The sequence below is a fragment of the Grammomys surdaster genome, unplaced genomic scaffold (assembly GCF_004785775.1).
Source record: "Grammomys surdaster isolate TR1022 unplaced genomic scaffold, NIH_TR_1.0 191, whole genome shotgun sequence".
In the NCBI taxonomy this organism is placed as follows: Eukaryota; Metazoa; Chordata; class Mammalia; order Rodentia; family Muridae; genus Grammomys; species Grammomys surdaster.
The window spans coordinates 5343853-5364511 of record NW_021604636.1 but is presented as its reverse complement, the minus strand read 5'-3'; the positions used below and the strand labels follow the sequence as shown (position 1 = coordinate 5364511).

At 36.1% G+C, this 20659-nt stretch overlaps 1 protein-coding gene across 16 annotated transcripts in view; it reads left to right on the top strand.

Annotated features, from left to right (window-relative positions):
• Nucleotides 1–5706: 5706 nt before the first annotated feature.
• Slc4a10 (solute carrier family 4 member 10) overlaps nucleotides 5707–20659 on the top strand; it is a 296786-nt gene continuing 281833 nt past the window's right edge. For 13 of the 16 annotated variants that reach the window (XM_028769142.1, XM_028769139.1, XM_028769136.1 and 10 more), the window contains exon 1: nucleotides 5707–5937. In XM_028769142.1, coding sequence (XP_028624975.1) covers nucleotides 5890–5937 — 48 coding nt within the window. In that variant the 5' untranslated portion in view covers nucleotides 5707–5889. The remainder of the gene's footprint in view (nucleotides 5938–20659) is intronic. The other 3 variants (XM_028769132.1, XM_028769122.1, XM_028769126.1) reach the window with 1 other exon arrangement.

Here is a 20659-nt window from a genome sequence, read left to right as displayed (position 1 = left end):
CATTCCATTATCAACACAATATTGAAAAGTTACCTTTTTCTTCTTTTATAGAAGCAGGCAACACAAAATATACAAGTCTTTATTGAAATTTCTAATAAAATACCATCTTAAAATTATTTTATGGTATGTCCAAATTATAGTTTCTGATGAGGTTTCCTATTCATAAGGAAATAAGCCCGTTTATAAGTAAGTAATCAGAAAACATATTTTGAAATTCTCTGACAATTACAGTAAAATTAGGATAAATATTCAGGGTATTAGATTATGTAATATAAAAAGTTTCTCTGGACATTGTATATAAAAATGTATAAGGATACTATTCACTAATAGTTTGGTTACCAATGATTAAATGGAGAAATTGCTGAGTATTAATTTTTTCCTTTGTTAATGTAACAGTTATCATCTTTGACAGTGCAAACTCTATAGCAAGCAAATTTTTTTGCTCATCATAATTTAAGAATGTGTAGTAAAATTTGCACAGGGCTCACTCTGAATAACAATTATTTTGGTGTAATTTTTTAACTTGGTGTAGAAAGATTATTTTACCATAAGATTATTAACTTTGTAATACTTATTACAAAGTTAAGAATGAAAATGATACATTCAGGACCATTTAAAAGACAGTAATAATTAGAAAAGGTTGATAATTAGAAAAGTAGTAAGCTGAGACACGATTTTTTTTTATGTCAAAGAAGGGAAAGTTTAGTTTAAATCTTAATATTAAGGATGAGAAAATGCTATTGAAAGTCATTTTATCTCCAGTTTTAGTCTTTGGTCTCTTGTTTTTCACATATAATTTTTATTTAGTTATATTGTCAAATAGTTGTAATGCAACCAATTTAAGCTTATCGCTGACTAGCTTACAAATATGTGAGGCTCTGACTATGGCTATTTTATATGGCTTTGACAATTACTCTGGGGTAACTCCTAGTCTGCCCCTCTACCTGCTGGCCTGGCTTCCTCCTCAGCAGTGTACCACTGATGCTTGCTCTTTCTCCTTGCCATGTACTCATTGTCCATTTGCCCTCAAAGTGTCTTCCTCCTCTTCACATCTTTCTTCTCCAACCAGATCACTCCTCACTCACCTACCTTTAATTCCTCCAGTAATTAGCTGTAGCTAATTTTATTTAACCAATAGTATTAAATCAAGGAATAAGGTTTGCACAACAAAGCTTGTAAACGTAAGAAGTAACTTGTAGGCCTAGACCTTTGGGTACAGAATCTAGCATTACAATGCATAGCAACAGGCCTAAACCATGGCCTTTTATGAGCAGAGCCCATGTCTTATTTGTTTCAATATAGTTTCTAGTGCACAGCCCTTTAGTTCTTATTGAATTGAGCTAGTTTGGACTAAGATGCTGTTTTCCCGCCATCAACTGAGGAAGTAGACTGCAAGAATTTCCCTTTAGGATAAGTTAAGACAACACCTTACAATTAAGAAGTTAAAATTGTTCAAGTTTTAAGATTGAGAAAACCAGCTATGATCGAAGAGACGTGTGGTTTAAACTGTTTCTTTTACCTTATACTAAAGCACAACTCTGGAATACATTACTTAGTTTGCATATTCTTTTTCTGGTGATTGGCTAAAATTACTATCAAGTTAGGGCCCCAAAGCATCTGTAAAATGAATTGAAGTAGTGACTTTCCAATTGTGGATAACTATGTCCCAAATTTATATTTTATAGTAGGCATTTTTAGCTTTTCCCATAGTGATCAGGATTCATTTTTTTAAAGCTGTTAAGAAAACATTTTTGGGTCTGGAGAGATGGCTCAGCAGTTAAGAACACTGACTGCTCTTCCAGAGGTCCTGAGATCAATTCCCAGCAACCACATGGCTGCTTACAACCATCTTTAACGGGATCTGATGCACTCTTCTGGTGTATCTGAATACAGCTACAGTGTATTCATATAAATAAAAATAAATAAATCTTTAAAAAAAAAAGAAAACATTTTTGGTGTCTTTTGAGTCTGTTAAATTCAATGAGGTGCTTTTATTGATTCATCTTACAAATCAACATAATATGTTTTAAATTGCTCAGAACATTTGTACAGGTCCCAAAAGATATCAAATTGTTGGGAAAGTATAAAAGAAGGATATAAACAGGGCTGTGATGCACTATCATATGCAAAATATTTTAAAAATATTAATGTAAAATACTTTTAAATTCATTGCCAGCCTAATGTTCAGATATTTTATATTAAAAAGCAAGGACTTTGAGATTCAAGCTAGAAATCGAATACTGAAAAAAAAAACCCTGAAAAATAAATGTTTTTTCAATATCAGTGTTGATTGTAATTTCTAGAACCCAATGTTTCCTTCAAATACAATCAATATTAGACATCCTCTTGTACAAGGTAAACATTGTGTTCACGTGAATATCTTATTCCCAGATCTTAAAATAGTAAAAGGAAGTAGGAACCGAGAGTCCATTGAATACAGTGTGATGTGTACACTTGAGAGATGAGGTGAAACTGCGCTCAGCAGGGGTCTCAGGACGCAGGACAGATCGTGGAAGGAAGCTCCCATGGAGGCTGATCCTCTTTCCTTACCGACAAACCTGATTGGTTAGGACACGGTAGCTGGAGATGAGGTTAACTCATTGTTCAATGTTTTCCATAGTGGCTCTTTCAAAGCTGGACTCAGGCCCATTCCTACTTTCATTTCATTCTTCAGAGAGGAAATTTACACTTTAATATTGCTGGATATGACAGGAAAAATATCATTAGTAAACACAGTATCTCAAATATAATAGAATGAGAATAAGACTATTGTCACCTTCTTGTAGGGTGTATAGAACATTAATTTATTTCCTTTGATGAACTGAGTCATACAGTTCTTAATATGATGTATCCAATTCTGGCTGTTAGGTTTCAATAGATTCTTACTGGATTTTATTTATCTATCTATCTATCTATCTATCTATCTATCTATCTATCTATCTATCTATTTATTTTTAGATCAAATCATAATTTTTACTTATTCACACAGGGGTTATAGACACAAAAAGGCAGGACATGGGGAAGGGGATGACACTGGAGCATGGGTGTTCAGGGGGAGTACAGATTATCTTTCAGAACAGAGTACCGGCTCGTGAAGGTTCAGGGGACAGGTCACTATGACTCTGCCTATGATTCACTTGTCCTTATCTACTTACTGGATTTTAAACAAGAGAAACCTAGTTTTAATCGTCTAGGTCAGTTCTCAACCTTCCTAATGCTGTGATCATTTAATACAGTTTCTCACGTTGTGATGATCCCAAGCATAAAATTATTTCATAACTGTAATTTTGCTTCTGTTATGAATAGTTATGTAGATATCTGATACGGGGTCATGATCCACAGGATGAGAACTGCTGATCTAGACCCAAGGGGAAATACTCTGGATTAGGAATTATACAGAATTCACTTTGGAACAATTTTCAAAAAGGAACCCTCCGGATAATTCGTCTCTCGGCTTCCACCAAGGATGAACAGATAAGATAAACTCATGTATTTCAGATTTCCTTATGTAATTTGGAATTTCTCTTCTCTTTTACTTCTCTTTACCACCAGAATTTTTAAACCAATGACACTGAGCTTGAATTTCCTTAGTAAAGATGTCATTACCTAGTGATGAGCACTTTCTCTCTAGCTATTGTTTTATAATTATCTCTTCCACTGCGAATTGGTTAGGATATTGATTGATCCATCATCTCAGGCTTTGGCCATTAACTTTAAGATATTTTATGAAATAGATACAGTAAGTTAAATGAGGGTAACTTTCCTTTTCTTCTTAGAAACTTTCCTAGGCAAGTTTTTGATGCTTTTGATCAGAGATATATAGAAAGATATTTTTTAAAATTTATGTTACATTATTTTTTATTTTTATATTTTGTGTATATCCGTGGGAGTTTGTTCTCTCCTTCTACTACTATGTGTGTTCTGGGAATGCAAGTCAGTTCATTAGGCTTGGTAGCAAGCACCATCTCCCGCTGAGCCTGTCTTATTGACCTTGAGCTTTAGCAGTAGGTCTGATGAATTCTATTACACTGGTACTTTAAGTAGAGTAAGCACCCAAGCAATGGTTGCTCCAACAAAGCATGTTCAGAGTTTATTAATACATATTGTAGAAAAATGCTGATTAATAGGAATTTAAATACAATTTTGTTTTTATTGCCTCACTTGGAATTAAGAGTCAGATTTTTCTTAATTTTATTTAAATTAGTTTGAAAAATATAAATTGGGTGACTTAGGATTACTTACTTGAATAGAAATTAATGTTCAAAGGATGTTTTTATTATGTTATTCATGCAAATTGCTTTTGATGGTTTGTTACAGTTATGTGTGTGGGTAGGAATACTTACTCACCAGTTTGTTATAGGAAATCAAGTTGTGCCCACTTATTCCTTGTCAAATACCTTGTGATTCAATTCCATTGTATAATTTAAATGTCCCGTGAACAAAACCGTTAGTCTTATTGTTACAGTATAAAAACTAGTAGTTTCCCATAAAGCAATAAAAGCTTATTTTAAGAATTATATTGAAGATGAAAAAATTATGTATAATTCCAACTAATATATATATATATTAGTGTATTATTAATATTATTTTATATAAATTCCTGCCGTTTAAAGACGATAAAATCTGGTGGCTTTTTAAGTTTACAATAAACTATAGTCAAAATTTTCAGCCATCCTCTTTTAACTCCTAAGAGATTTTTATTTTTATATACTTTTAACTTTTATATACTTAGTCTGAGGTCCTGCGATAGATGGATTTCATTACTTAAAATAGATACAACCAGGAATGGTGCTGACTCACACTTGTACTCTCAGCATTTAGGATGAAGAGACAGGAGGATAACCAGTTCAAGGCTAGTCTTCGCTTCTTACTGAGACCCTCAAAGACCTAAGCGATGGACATACAGCTCAGCGGTAGAATATTTGCCTGTCATATCCAAGGCTCTGGGTTGGACTCCACATTCAGAAGGTAGATTCCATAATTAATTTCAAGAAATATGTATGCATTAATCCCACAGTTATTTAAATGAATGTGTATGTAGACCATCCATCACCAGTTTCTTTTTTCTAATGATGATCCTTGACTCCTCTCATTCCATGAATTGTTTAACTAGGTAAGGCAAGGAATATATGCCTAGGCTACTCATCAGATTTGCTACCTTTTTATTGACCTTTAATATATCTTAGTCATTGTTACTGTCAGAATATTTTACATCACTCTCCTTTTTGAGAGACAAATTTTAGAAAAAAATAATTTTTAATAGTGTATGACTTGCCAGTTTCTCACAATTTAAACATAGAAAATGTCTATTTTACAAATTTACAAATAACTTAATTTTTAAATTAGTGAATAGTTCAAGCTCACTGACATTCTAATTTTGAAGTCATATTACCTCAAATATCATACTAAATGATAGTAGGTAAGAGAACTCCTATTAAGAGTTTGCATTGACATCACCATATTTGAGCTGTTATTTCCTATAGGATTCTGGAATGCAGTGAGTGTCTCAAGGTGTCAAAATCAGACTGAGCTGGTTAGAGGCCAGAATGAACTCATTTGTATAAGAAGTTATCATCTCAGGCAAAATTCTCAATGCCCTTTGGATTTGTAGCATTGCCGGCTGTACTTTATACAAGTATCCAGGTGTGGGCAGTGATTCGGGGCTTTGGGGATCTCTCTTACCGGCCCAAGGATCCAAGGCAATCAGTGCAAAACCTGGCCAGCAGCCCGAGTGAGTAGGAGCCATGTGACTCTGGTGAGTTGGAGTGTGCAGTTGCCTCCTGCTTCAGAGCTACCTGATCCGAATACTAAGCAGAGCGAGTGCCGGCTGAGTGGAAGACACCGAAGACACTGCAGAGCAAGGTGCTTTTTCCAGAGGTGTTACAGAACATGGAGATTAAAGACCAGGGAGCCCAAATGGAACCGCTGCTGCCTACGGTAAGAGACAACCTGCTGTCAAATAGATTAACCACTTTGCTGCCGAACCTGTCAGGCAAGTGGTACGCTGCTAGGTGCTGGTAGAGTGTACTTTTGGGGTGGTGGATAGCTCCCACAACATATGGACAAGGTTTCCTCGTATCTCCGGAGACCGAAATGCTTAAAGCAGAGCACAAGCTTTTTTTTTTTTTTTTTTCCACCTTCTCAATATGGATGCAGCATGGTGATGAAATGTCTCATGTTTGTTGCTGTTTGAAGAAATGGCTAGGATTTATCAGCAGGGGCAGTTGTGTGTCTTCCTCCCTGCCTGCTATTGCTTATCTTTCTGTTTCCGAAGATTTGCAGTGCTGACTCAAGCCCCTGCAAAGACACCCCCCCCCAATTTGGCCCTTAATACATTTCTTCCTGTGCCCCATCCTCAGGCAGTGAGGTGAGAGAACCTGCTGTTGTTGAAGCTTTAGAGATTTAGTTTCAGCAATAAACAGGGGAAATGGGTCGTGTGTGTGTGTATGTGTGTGATCTGTCAGTATCTTTCTCAAAGGGAAGTGTACCACAGTTCATGTACGTGGAAGGTATGCGCTTTTGGGAGACAAGCATACTATTCACATATGAGTATCTGAAGGGTTCCTGAACTGTCATTTGGCATTAGCCCATTTGTTTATCGCTGGGTCCGTTAGCCGCCTGCTTGATTTAATATTTGGAGTGATTGATTTGCCTGTCTTCTTCTACACAATCCTTCTGTCTGGCGCACAGACTTTGGACTTAAGGCAGCATCCCTTTTAGTCTGGGGCAGCGCAAGGGAGGCGTGGGTGAGGGCTTGGGAGGAGGTCAGTATTTACATAGTGAAGCAGAGATGCCAAACGTTAGCTCCTAGCCTTCTATCAGCGTGATCATGGTTCAGAACAGGAGAAATCTCCGCAGCACCAAACCATGTAAGAGGCTTCGGTTGTGACCCACCTTTGCAGACTAGGACCGCTGTAAATTGTCCTTTTCCAAATCCGTACTCATCTTTCGAATACACACTTAAGTGATACGGTAGAAGGCTAGAGCAATTTCTGGGCCACTGATTTAGGGCCTTCGGCTGCAGCCGGGTTCTAATGCCGCAAAAATAGATCCCGGTTTGCTTCCTGCATCAGCTGTGACTACTGAGCATGCCCAGTGCTCCCCAGGACGCAAGGTTTGGATAGGGAGGGAGCAGAGAGGTGGGAAGAACACCAGTGTCACCACGAAGAACAGAGCCTAAATTAAGAGCAAGGACAGTGGGGTGGGGTGGGGGGTGGGAAAGGATGTCAGATAGTCTGACTGCCCTGCGTAAAGCTAGAGCCATTGTGTGTGTGTGTGTGTGTGTGTGTGTGTGTGTGTGTGTGTGTGTGTAGTGTTGAGAAAAATGAGTAAAAGATTTGTGTACCCTCTTAAACTTGAATAGATACATAAATTATGCTTCTGTGGTATAATAAATAATCTTAATGATACCAGGAAACGACAGGAACTATGCACAGGAATTACAGGATGGAGATTTAGGAAGGATTAAATATAGGGGAAAAATCTCTTTTGTGGCAGGGGAGTAGATGGGGGTTGGGACTTGTCCTAGAAAAGCAGGCTGAAGCCAGTTTGATGTGGCTTATAGATTGTCACTTGGTGGGAGCAGTTAAAGGATTTAAAACCAAATGAGGATTATCTGCAGGGGTTTAGAGATGGATGACTTTACTGGGCTACGTGGGCAACCGGTTTGTGGCTTAAAAGAGCAAAAGACATAAAAGTTTGGCTAGAAAAGAGGATCTACAATGTTTGGTAGAAAAAATTAAAGGCCACATTTAAAAGTTTGCATTTCCTGGGTGCTAATGGCTAGTATAGAATAGTTTTACAGTTTAATGGTAAGGCAGAACTATGTTAGCAATACGTTTTTAAAAAGCCGAAAAAATTAGGAAAGATGGTGAAGTTTCGGCCCTATTTTACATTTGTTTAGTGTTGTTTTTAACTTCTCCAATTGCTTTAATCAAAAGAAAAAAAAGGTCATTTGTGCTAGGTGATAAATAAGAAGTCGAGGCATATGGAGTCCAAACAAAATGTTGAAGGCTACATTGTAAGGAAGTCAGGACTAGAATATAGATCTTTGAAAACTAGTTTAAGAAAAAAATCAATATTTTTGTGTTAGATTTTTTCTTAATCAGGCTTACTACAATCAGTTTCTGGGCTTTTTATATGTATGTTTATACATATATATTTGTACATATACATTTATATGTTTATATATGTATACATATACCTATGCATACGGATATAAGTATATATTTATATGTATGTATGTACATATATATAAAGAGAAAGCAGTATTATTTGGGAACATATTATACTGAGGACTGGCACTTCTATTTTTTTTTCCTGTAACCTTGGAACACTTAGGTCTTACAGTCCAACTGAAAAATGGGAATGCTATGGTATATACCTTTTCATTTAATTTTTAAAAATATTTGGTTTTTTATTTGTATGCAGGGTATAACTTCACGGCACATGTGTGAAAGTCAGAGGAAAACTTGTAAGAGTCAGTTCTCTCCTGTCACCATGGGTCCTGAGTATTAAATAGACTAAGGTCCTTGGGGCTGGCAGCAGTCATGTTTGTCAACCTATTTACCTCACAGGTATAAGGCCACATTTTAAATGTAGTTTGATTATATGAGTTAGCTCTGGAGGGCCATTGACTCCTTCAGTTAGCTCCCTGTGGGCAGAGATCTATCTAGTTTATTATTTTTTTTTGTGGGAATGTAGATAAGATTGTTTTAGGAAATGGAAAATGTTAGAAAAAGAGAACATGGATTGTCTAACATTTTTATTTAATTTGAATTATAATCTAAATTACAATTTTAATTTAAAACAAACGTGTTACAGATTGCTACATTGGAAGACATGTATATTATGGCTGGGTGGTGTTGGCGCACGCCTTTAATCCCAGCACTTGGGAGGCAGAGGCAGGCGGATTTCTGAGTTCAAGGCCAGCCTGCCATGCTGTTTCTGCTATGATGGACTATAGTACAATTTGAATGCAGATACTGAGACACCTCTAGCATTGGATTTTATGCTCAGGGTTGCTTCAGCTGGGTCTCATGATTTTTTTTGTTTTCTTTATTTATGAAGAATTCCATTAGATTTTTGATGGAAGTTGCATTGAATCCATGAGTTAAGTTTTGATAATACAGCAATTTTCACAATATTAACTCTGAATAGGTCTTACTGCGTTAGAGCAGTTTGTGTTCACAGCAATATTGAGTAGAAAATGCAGAGATCTTTCATATATTCTTTTCCTATCCATGTGTATAGACACCTTTATTAACAGCATTACCCACCAGAATGGGGTATTTTGTTACAGTTTATCAATAAACATTGATTATTGACACTCCTTAGTTTGTGGTGAGAATTTTGCTCTCATCTTTCTACCTCTCTGCTGGGATTTTCGATTGTTTGAGCTTGCTCAGGTCTTTACATGCTTTTACTGTTATTATCTAAACAGTCACTATCAAACTCTGGGTCATCTAGATTTTCTCCTATGTTATTTTCTAGTGGTTTTTATAGTTTTGCATTTTTTAAATTTCCAGCTAATCTTGAGTTATTTTTCTGAATAATGCAAAATATATGTGGAAATTTATTTATTTATTTATTTATTGGCATATGTATATCTAGATATTCCAGAGGTGGTTTTTTGTTTTGTTTTGTTTTTTGGTTTTTCGAGACAGGGTTTCTCTGTGTCACCCTGGCTGTCCTGGAACTCACTCTGTAGACCAGGCTGGCCTCAAACTCAGAAATCCGCCTGCCTCTCCAGAGTTTTATTGAAAGATACTATCATTCATCTACTTGTATTGCCTTACTCTCAGAGATAAGGCATAGTAGACTCCCTGTGTCTGTGGGCCTATTTCTGGTCTCTGCTATCTCGACCTACTTCATAGACTGTGGGAGCGTCATAGTAAGTCCTCTAGATTTGTTCCTCTTCTTAAAAAATATACTGTTTGTTTTTTTTTTTTTGTGGATTATTCCCTCTCTACAGAAACAGAGAACCGGTTTATTAACATCTACAAAATGATTTGTTCATTTTCTTTCGCTCATGATTGCATTGAGTCTGAAGATAAGATTTGGAAGAAACGATGTTTTTCCATTCTCTATTTAGTTAGTTATTTGATTTATTTTACTAGAGTTTTTTTTTTTCTTCTTTACGTGGACTTTGTATATATTGTGTTAAATTTATATTTAAGTACTTTTGGTGTCAGTATAGATGTTATTATGTTTTAAAGTTCAGTTGAACTTGTTTAGTGCTGGAAAATATGACTGTAATTAATCTTGTGTATTAATCTTGTATCTTGCTATACTTGTGCTTTGCTATACTTATCTTTAGGAGGATTTTTCTGTTGATTATTTAGGATTTTTTACATAATTTTTATAATTGTGTAAATTTTTTTTATGATTTATTTATGCACAAATAAAGACAATATTTTTTCTAAAGATAATGTTCATTTATTTCTTCCAAATCTATATTTTCTTTTATTTTGATGTTATTATTGTAGTTATGACAATTTTAAAATAATAGGAACCAGATAGGACATCTTTGCCTTGTTCTTGGCCTTAGTTGGAAAGTAGTGAGTTTCTCATCGTCAGAAGTTAAGGGGAGGGGAGACCTGGAGAGGGCAACATTTGGGATGTAAATAAATAAAATAATTAATTAATAATAAGAAGAAAAGATTATGTAAAGAACTAACATTACACCTCAGCTTTTAGGATCATTGTTAGTCTGTCCTCATGAAATATGTATTACTCTAATATAGTGTATCACACTCTAAAAATCATCCTCTTTTTGTTTTCTGATTTTCATAGTAATTTTCCCAAAATCTCATGCTTGAAGATAATTTTTATAAACAAATGTATGTATGTTTTCAAATATGTAAGTGTTGAAACAAAAGAAAAGCAAATATGAATCAGCAGAGAACAGATACAGGTTATTTATGAATGGGAATAAGGTTTTACTACAAATATGTATGAAGAAACTTTTGGGTTTATGGAAATCATTTAACACTACTTTGAAACTAATATACTATTATTAATGGTGTTTTATTTAGTTTGAAAATATGGGTATTTTGAAACGTATATTGAGCGAAAAATATTTTTAAATACTCTGTTGCTTAAAATGTTTATAATTCATGAATTTATTCATTTTAACAACTAACATATTCCTGTTCCATACATTGCTACAAAAGGAACTGAATATTAAAAACATGTTCAAGAGAACAACCTAGTATGTTTTATTAAATATATAACAGTAGCCTCCTTTGCCTAGTAAAGAGTTTTACACTCTGGGGAAATACCCTTTTAAATAATTCAGGTAATCACTAATCATTTCATTCTGAGGTTGTTTTCTTTGTTTAGATGTTACAAGATGAGTATACATTTTCTGGGTCTTTCATTAAAAGGAAACAATCTTCTAGTTTAAAACAATGTGCGTTTATTGTCCTATGATAGTCTCCCATGTTCTAGAGACTGAAATAAAGGTGCCATTAAGAGTGTTCTACACTATAACTCTCGTCTTTGCTTCTTCCTTTGTGTGTCCAGCATCCTCCACTGTCTCCTCTCTCTTTTTGTAAGGATACCAACATATTTGATTAGAGCCCACCTTAGTAATCCCACCTTGACTTGTGCACGTTTGAAAAGACTTTATTTACAAACAAGGATTCCACTCACAGATATTGGGGACTGGAGCTCCAACATCTCTTTTTGGGGAGCATAGTTCCATGCATAACAAAGCACGGGATGTTGTTGTTACAGGTGTCTATTTTTACCCTTACATGTCAATGGTGAATAAAGTTCTTCATAAATTACATAAAAACTTAAAACCTGGCCAGGAAAATGTCTTATTAAATAAGGGAACTTGCTCCCAAGGCTGACAACATTTCAATTCCTTGAACTGGAGGCTGAATGAAAGAATCTATTGCAAATCTATTGTCCTTTGATTTCCATATCATGCTGTCACACACACAAATGTAGTAAAAATTTAAAAACTTAAAATGTTACTATTTAGATATCATAATTTCTAACATTAAACCAGTAAAGAAGAAACTAATATCAGCTGCTACATGTAGAATTCTTTCTTTTTCCCTCCCTCTTTTCTTTCTCCCTCTCTTTCTTTTGTAAAAACGTGTGTGTGTGTGTGTGTGTGTGTGTGTGTGTACTCCATCTTCATGTATACCAGAAGAGGGAATCAGATTTCATAACAGATGGTTGCAAGCTTGTCGGGAATTGGACTCAGGACCTCTGGAAGAACAGTCAGTGGTCTTAACCACTGAGTCATCTCTCCAGACCTTTTCTCCTTCTTACCTTCAATCTTTTCTCCTTTCCTTCTTGGTTATGCTATGTAGCCTAGGATGGCATGATACTTGGTGTGTAGCTCAGCCTGGTCTGAAACTTATGACCTGCCTTCCTTAACCTTCTGAATACTGGGCTTGCAGACATGTGCCATGATGCACATTTCTAATGTTTTCTAATAACTAAATGCAGGTATTTAGAATCTACCCTGGCATACCTGACATATCTATACATACATGTGATCACGTTTACTGTTTTCAGTAACTGAAACCAACATTGTAGGTTTCTGTTTGTTTTCTTTTCTTCTTTTCTTTTTTCTTTTCTTTTCTTTTTTTCCTTTCATATTTTAAGACAGGATTTCTCTTGTAGCCCTAGCTGTCCTGGAACTCACTCTGTAGACTAGAACTCTGGCCTAGAACTCAGAAATCTTCTTGTCTCTGTCTCCTGAGTGCTGGAACTAAAGGCATGTGCTACCAGGCCTGTCTTCAGTAACTTTGTTTGTTTGTTTTATACATGTGAGTACACTGTCACTGTCTTCAGACCCACCAGAAGAGGGCATCAGATCCTATTACAGATGGTTGTGAGCCACTGTGTGGTTGCTGGGAATTGACCTCTGGAAGAGCAGTCAGTGCTCTTAACTGCTGAGCCATCTTTCCAGCACCAGAAACCTTGTTTTTAATCCATTTATTTTTAAAGAATTTTGTTGGTGTATAATACACTTTTTCCCATTTTAAGTGTGCAATTCAAGGATTTTCAATAAATTTATAGAGTAGTACGACTGCCATTATTATCTTCTTTTAAAACACTTTTTGATACTCACCCCAAATTTTCTTTCAAGCCACATAAAATGCCAGCATGAGGGGAAGAAGTAATCCCAAGCTCCACCTCACTGGTAAGGAACTTACGACAGCCCCACTGCAGAAGTACATGGTGCAGCACAGGTTAGAGAGGACTTCTGCAAAGTGCTCTCTCACTTCTACCTCTTAGAAACTCTCTGCTCCACTTCCACAACAGTCTCTGAGTCACACAGGTAAGAGGTGTGATATAGATGTCTCATTTAGGGCTAAGCATGCCACATTTACTCATCTTCTGCACTCTGAGCAGATGTCCGTCTCTATATTAAGTTTAACCTGCTACAGTATGAAGCCTCCCTGATGAGGATTGAGAGCTGCACTAATGTATGGACACAGAGACAACTGTTTAGGAAACAGTTTGATACTATGTCCGTTTAGTAAATAATCAGTCAGTTCCTTCATATGGTTCGTAACTTCCCCATCCATGGGTCCTCGACCAGGTTACAGGCCCAGGCATAAATTTTGTCTTAAATAATAGGCCTTTAGTCAAATCAGAAAGTGATCGGTTATTCCATTAAATGTATGTCATTAATGTACCAGTTGGCATGCCTTGCCAGGTTTGATGCTTTTGTAGTTAGAAGGGTTTACAACTGGGTAAGTCTACTGATGAATTTTTCTTTCTCAGTAGCCTGTGTAGCACCTTCCAGCACTATGAATGCTCTCCAGAGGGCAATTTTTTAGATCAAAATTAGCTCCATGTCCTATGATCTAAGACTGTAGTTTCTTCAGCGGTATAGTCTTACAGTTTGATTCTGATATATATTCAAGTGCAAGGACAAGAGGCAAAACATAGGCTTTAAAATTATAAGTCCCAGCAGGTAGACAGTAAGTAAGTTTCTTATTCACCATTCATTGTGTATCATTTAACAGTATCACATCTACATTTGCAATATATTAGAATTATATTTGAATATGCACATATCGAGCTATATCCTGTTCCTCAGTGGGTTTTAGTCTCTTCAAGCTGTCTGTTTTAGGTGCTGCTGTACTCCTGTCACACAGCCAAGTGCATTAAATTTCTTAAATGTTTCCTGAATAATCTGTTAGACATGAACACTACTCACATTAATGAGGAGCTAGATTGTTGGGGTTGGGACATTTCTAGCTGTTCTGATTAGAAGCTATGCAAACTTCGAGAAGTTAGCTGCATGTTTAACTTGTTACTATTCTTATCTGTAAAATAGAAATGGTAGCACTGATAGTATCTGCCTTGTAGATTTGTGAGAGTTAGTGAAATACATATATATTAAGGATTCTTTGGACTAATGACAAGTAACTATGGTTACCCTGTCTCAAAAAAGGTGGAGAGTAACTTAAGAAGATATCTGACATTGGCTTACACACACACACACACACACACACACACACACACCCCAAAAATTTTTAAACAGACATCACCAAGTTTCCTATCCTATTAAATATCCAATTAAATGTATTTAATACACATTTCAGAAAACCTCATATGACACTGCTTTAATTGCAACCTTCACACTTTTGACATATACAAGTAATTTAAAGATATTACTATTATTTTTATTAGATTTTTGTGGAATTTTGTGCAATGAGTTTTCATCAAGTTCATCCTTATTCTTCCCAGATCTCTAACCCTTTTTTCCCACTCAACTTTGTGTCCAAAACTTTCCAAAACCTGATTATTTCTTATTGTGCACTTGTTTGAAAACTTTATGATAAGATTTAAGCTGTAAATTTTTGGTCATAAATATCATGGAGGTGATGTTCTCTTTTTTGTATCACTTGACACAAAACCTCTTGGTTTCGGTTTGTTAACTGAATGGACAAAATAAGTAGAAAGGAAAAGAAAGGAAACATGACTGCTCCTAGGCATGGTGGAAGAGAAAGTTTGTTACAGGGGAGAGCATAGCCGGAGGCAAGGACCTCTGGGAGAGTCTAGAGTGAACATGACCTCCAACTGGAGATGGGGGCGGGGGCAGGGTGAGAAGGTAGAAGCAGTATCTGGGAGGCCCAAAGGTACAAAGAGAACTGGTAAGCAAAATGGTTGGATTATATAGGGAAGATCCAACCAGCTCCCTGGGCTGGAGAGTTCAGGGTAGGAGGCCGGTAGGCCAGCCATACCCATAACAGGTAGGGACTATGGGTTGCATGGAGGACCTGATCACCATGTCCACTTTGATACATTAAATAGGCATCTCAGTTCAGGGTTGAAACCAACATTAACCTTTATTATGAAGGCATTTCTTGGAATTTGGACTATCAAGTAAACAAATCAAACCAAACAACCAAACCAAACTAAACTAAACCAAACCAAACCAAACCAAATGAAACCAAACCAAACCAACAGCAAAACAAAACAAAACAAAACAAAACAAAACTGTTTCTTTTTGTGATAAAAATCTAGTAGGGATGCAAATGTACTTCGTTCAAACTTCAGCATCCTCATGGTGAGTGAATATTTCCTGTTGTGTTCTAGTATTTACTGCATCATAATAATTTCCCTATTTCTTTTATTTCCATCTTTAAAATATAAGATCTAGGCCTGAAATTCTAGCTTCTTGAGAGGCTGAAGAGAAGACTGCAAATTTAAAACCTGTCTCTGCTATAGAGTGAGTTCAAGACCAGCTGGGCAGCTTAGTAAGGCTTATCTTTTTTTAAAATGGGGGCAATGACTATAGTTTGGTGGTTGTGGTTGACTTTTTGCCCAACACCGAACCATTGCTGTCAGTCCTTTTCCCAGGTTCATGATTTTTGCATTTGTTTTTGCCCCATTTAGGTTAACTAGGGAAATCTATGTGTCCACTGAATTGTAGCTATCCAATATCGCCTTGTGGGATCCCTGGTGGAAGCACAATTGATGGCAATGACTCTCCTCTCTCTGTATCTGTCAGTAATAAGTGGTCCAGTACTGAGAAGTAGAACCCTGAGCTCCTACTTCATCAGTACCTGACTGTTGATTGGTCTATTCTTATGTATACCTAGTGTAGATATTCTTAGCTTTGTGAGTTCATGATTGCAATGGCTGTGTCTTGCCCAGGAGATGACATGTCTCAGCCTTTTCTCTATATTCTGACTCTTTCATTTTTTTCTGCTCTATATTTTGACAGTATTACTTGACTCTTGGAGGGATGATTTATAAATTATACAGTATTGTAAGTAAATTATGTTTTTAAATTTGGTTACCAGACAGGAGGTTTTCATATGATTTTTCTTATCACTTTCTTTTTGGTTTACCTTCTCCCATCATATATCCCTTTCTCCTCTACCTCTTCCCTGTTTAAAGGTCTCTGCTTCTTTTCTACTTTCATAGTATCCTGTTCCATTCTCTCCATTCCTTAAGAAATCTCCCTCCCAATAGCCTTTTTCTAGATTCCTAGCTCCTGCAGGTCCATGTTGAAAACACAAAATTAGGAATTTTAAGTTAGGATCCATATATGAAAGAGAACATGCTACATTGGTTTTATCATGATTGGATTAACTACCTCAATATAATTTTTTCAGTTTTAGCCATTTACCTGCAAATTTCATAATTTCAGTTCCTTACAACTGAATAAGTTTTAATTCTATATATTTACAATTGAATTGTATGTATATGTTATCCACTCCTCGAGTGATTAACATTTAGGCTGATTCTACTTTCTAGTTGTTATGGAAAGAGCAGCACTGAACATGAGTGAGCACCCATCACTGTAGTTGGATATTGTGTCCTTTGGCTGTTTGTACAGGAGGAGACTATCTGGCTAGAGCGGTAGTTCTGTCTCTGCATTTGTAAAGAATCTCCATGCTGATTTCTACAGTGGCTATACCAATTTGAACTTCCAACAGTGAATATGGGTTACTCTTTCCTCACCTCCTCAGCAACACTTGTTATTTGGTTTCTTTTCTTTTTGGTTTATTTGTTCTTATGAGACACAGTCTCCTTTTGTAGACATGACTGGCCTTAAATTCCCTATGTAGACTAGAATGGCCTCAAACTCACAGAGATCCTGTTTTTTTGTCTCACAAGTGCTGAGATTAAAGTCATGTACCATCATGTCTACAAATATTTGTGTCCTTGAGACTGGATGAAATGGAATTTCAAAGTTGTTTTTATTTACTTTTCCTTGATGGCTAATGATGTCAAATATCTTTTGAAGTTTTTTTTATTTATTAAATTGAAGGCAGAAAAATTGATTTGGTCAATGTAGTCACATTGGGGGAAAAACACTTAAGAGATCTCAGGGAAAACACTAAATCTTCAGGATCCTGCAATGAGATTGAAATTTAAATAGAGGGCCTAGGAAGTGGTATGAAAATAATACCATTCAAGTTGTAGTTCTGCCTTCAACTAACTCATCATTGTTTGGGTTTCAGTCTTGTTAGATGGTCTGACAAGAGACAAAATCTTCTTCCAGCTGGCCTTTTCTTTCTCTCAGCATGAGATTCTTGGGAAAATTTCCATTTATTTGGGGTCCATTGTTTCAGTAGTTTGATAATTAGATTGAGAGATATTTCTGTTTCTACCAGGCCTGTTACAATTCCTCATTTTTTTTAACAACCCAATCTTCAGATGGAATAAGTCTATGTTTGTAACAATATAATAAAGAGAATGCCTATAGGAACCAAGAACATATTTAGTGCCATCTAACCATACATAAGAACTACTTTTCAAAATCTCTTGGTTTTAGTGACTCTTGCAAGGACTGACACAATCAGCTTCACCTTGTTGGTTTGAGTCAGGGTCTTATCATGAAGCTTAGCTGGACTCAGAAGTACCTCCTTTCTTTCCAGTTTTCTAAATCCTTGGATTACAGGTAAGCACTGCCCTGCCCAGAGAGACTTGATTTCAGTTTTTACAACTTCCAATGTTGTCTCTGAACAGTATTTTCTGATATTGTTGTTTAACTGAGAGTTTGTTCTCCATTATCTGTTGATGCTAGGAAAGGACTCATTCTGTATGATTGGATTTTATCCCATGCTGGGGTAGAGGATAAGTGACAGGTGTCAAAAGTTAGTAACTGAGACATAGAAGAAATGGCTCTTAGGTCAGGCATATAAGAAATAGGTGGAATAATGCATATTTAACTTTAAAGTTTTGAATGCCAATGAGGCAGGAACAACAGCTGCTTTATTGAACAACTTTATTGTAGGAAAAGCTGAATTAGATCAACCTGAATAATTTAAAGATGTTTTAATGTCAGAATGGAAGTCAGGGAATGTTTTGTGATGGGGAAGAAGTTTTGTCTACATTTCCACAGGTGATGAAAGACTATGGGTTCCATCAAAATTGATGAAGATCCAATCTGAGTAAGAGATGCTTCCACATGAAAGATCTACTCAAGGGAGGAAGAGGTACAGAGAGAGAGCAATGCAGACAACACAGAGAGCTGATCCCCGCTGCATGGGGACAACTCAACAAACTGGCTGGAAAAGGACAGATCGTTTTTTCATACTGACAGATTGGAAAACCTTGATGCTTAAATGGACATTTGCTGAAGGACGGATGGATGATCAGGACAATGGATCTTCATAAGGACATTTGGACTCTTAAGATTATGGGATAAGGATTATTGCATCAAAAAGTCTTTACAAGCACATTTGGACTGTTAAGATTGTAGGATTCTGTTGTAATAGTTAAACTGTGTACAATTTTATTTTAAACCAAAAGGGGGAAGATGTAAAGGAATTTTAATCCGGCAACATGGCTGTTCTGGCAAGGGATCACATATCCAGCAGGAATGCAGACATGCTACATACCTTTAATCCCTCTGGCTAGAATACAGACACGCACACTTGATATACACCTTTGATCCCTCTGGCTGGAATACAGATGCTGTTAGTGTACACCTTTGATTCCAAACAGTGACTTCTAATTCAGGGTAAACAAAGTGATGAATCAGAGAAGGATTTGGCAGAATGAATGAATCAGATAGGATGCGTTCAACTCTCAGGAGGATACAAAATAGAGGTTACTTAAAGAATATTGAGGGAGAGTATAGAGTAGTTAAATTCCATGCAGTTCAGTTTGAGTCCAGTTCTGCACAGTTCAGTTCAGAACAGTTAGAACAGTCCAGTTCATGATGTTCAGAGGCAGTCTTTCTCAGCAGAATAATTCTGTCAGAAATCAAGAGAAACCAATTTGAATCAATCAGCTTGGAGAGGCATTTGAGCCAGAGTAGCTGAGTTGAACCAGCTAGCCAGGCTTCAGAAAGAGCTAGAAAGAGTGAGTTTATTCAGCAGTACGTCTCAAAGGCTGAAACATTCTAGGCCTAGTTTAGCAGACAGAAACTGGAAACTGAACCCTTCAAAGTCCAGGCTTGGAGATTAGATTGTACAGAGTCTAGAAGCTTCCAGGTCTATCTATGCCTAGGGATAGTTAGATAGAAATGCTCTAGGCTCAACCCAAGCCATGTATTTGAAAAGCTTGGTTACAGCTCTCATCTCATTCTTTCATCCGAAATAAAAAGAGGCATTTACATTTACAGGCATACCTGAAGTTTATTCTGCTTGTCTTGTGAGTACTGTGCCAGCATCTTGGGAATGTTATTCAGTTCCTTTGTCAAATGCTTTGCAAAAACACAAATGTCACATAGTAAACAATACTAAGCTATAGGGTTTAAAAAAAAATAACCAACAAGAGTTAAATTACTTTGAAAATTAAGTAATTTTGTACAGATTTATAGATATCTAAAACATAGCAATCTTCAGATGGCTTATATCATTTAAGAGGCATCTTATTCATAAAGCCAGAAATAATTAGCATCATGACACAGATATAGCTTATATGAAAGTTTTATATAAAGCAACATTTAGAATCTTTAGTAAAATAAGTCTATACACTGACAATTTTTTTAAATGTTAAATGCATTTTTTAAAGATTTATTTATTTATTTTATGTATGTGAATACACTGCTCCTGTCTACGGACACACCAGAAGATGGCATCAAGTCTCATTACAGATGGTTGGGAGCCATCATGTGGTGCTGTGAACTGATCTTAGGATCTCTGCAAGAGAAGTCAGTGCTCTTAACCGTTGATCCATTTCTCCAGGCCCCTAACATTGACAATTTAAAATTTAAATCTCTTACAAGTTTATGGACTAGTGCTTATTATTATAGTGGACTAGTGTTTATTATTATAAACAGATTATGAACAACTTTTTGTTCATAATTATAATTATATATATATGACATATTTTGTCAGAGTAAACAGACATATGTCCAGGTTTTAATGAACAGAATTGTCCATAATGACATATTTTAGATACTTTTTAAAGATTGTAGTCACAAAGAAGTCATCATTGAACCATATATGTAATGTAACTTTTATACAGATGCAGAGGGAATGAGGAAGTTAAAGTCTGTCATCCTGTTTTATTTTTTTCAATGGCATTTTAAAGTACTCTACTGTGTGTAAATACTTCACATAAGTCATTTGTCCATTAATGGGCATTTAGGCTGACTTCACAGTTTGGTTCTTGCAGAAAGTACTATGATTACACCTGTGATAGTTTTAATTGTCAACAGAATCTAGAGTAATCTGGGAAGAGAATATATCTCAATGTGTTGTCTAGATTA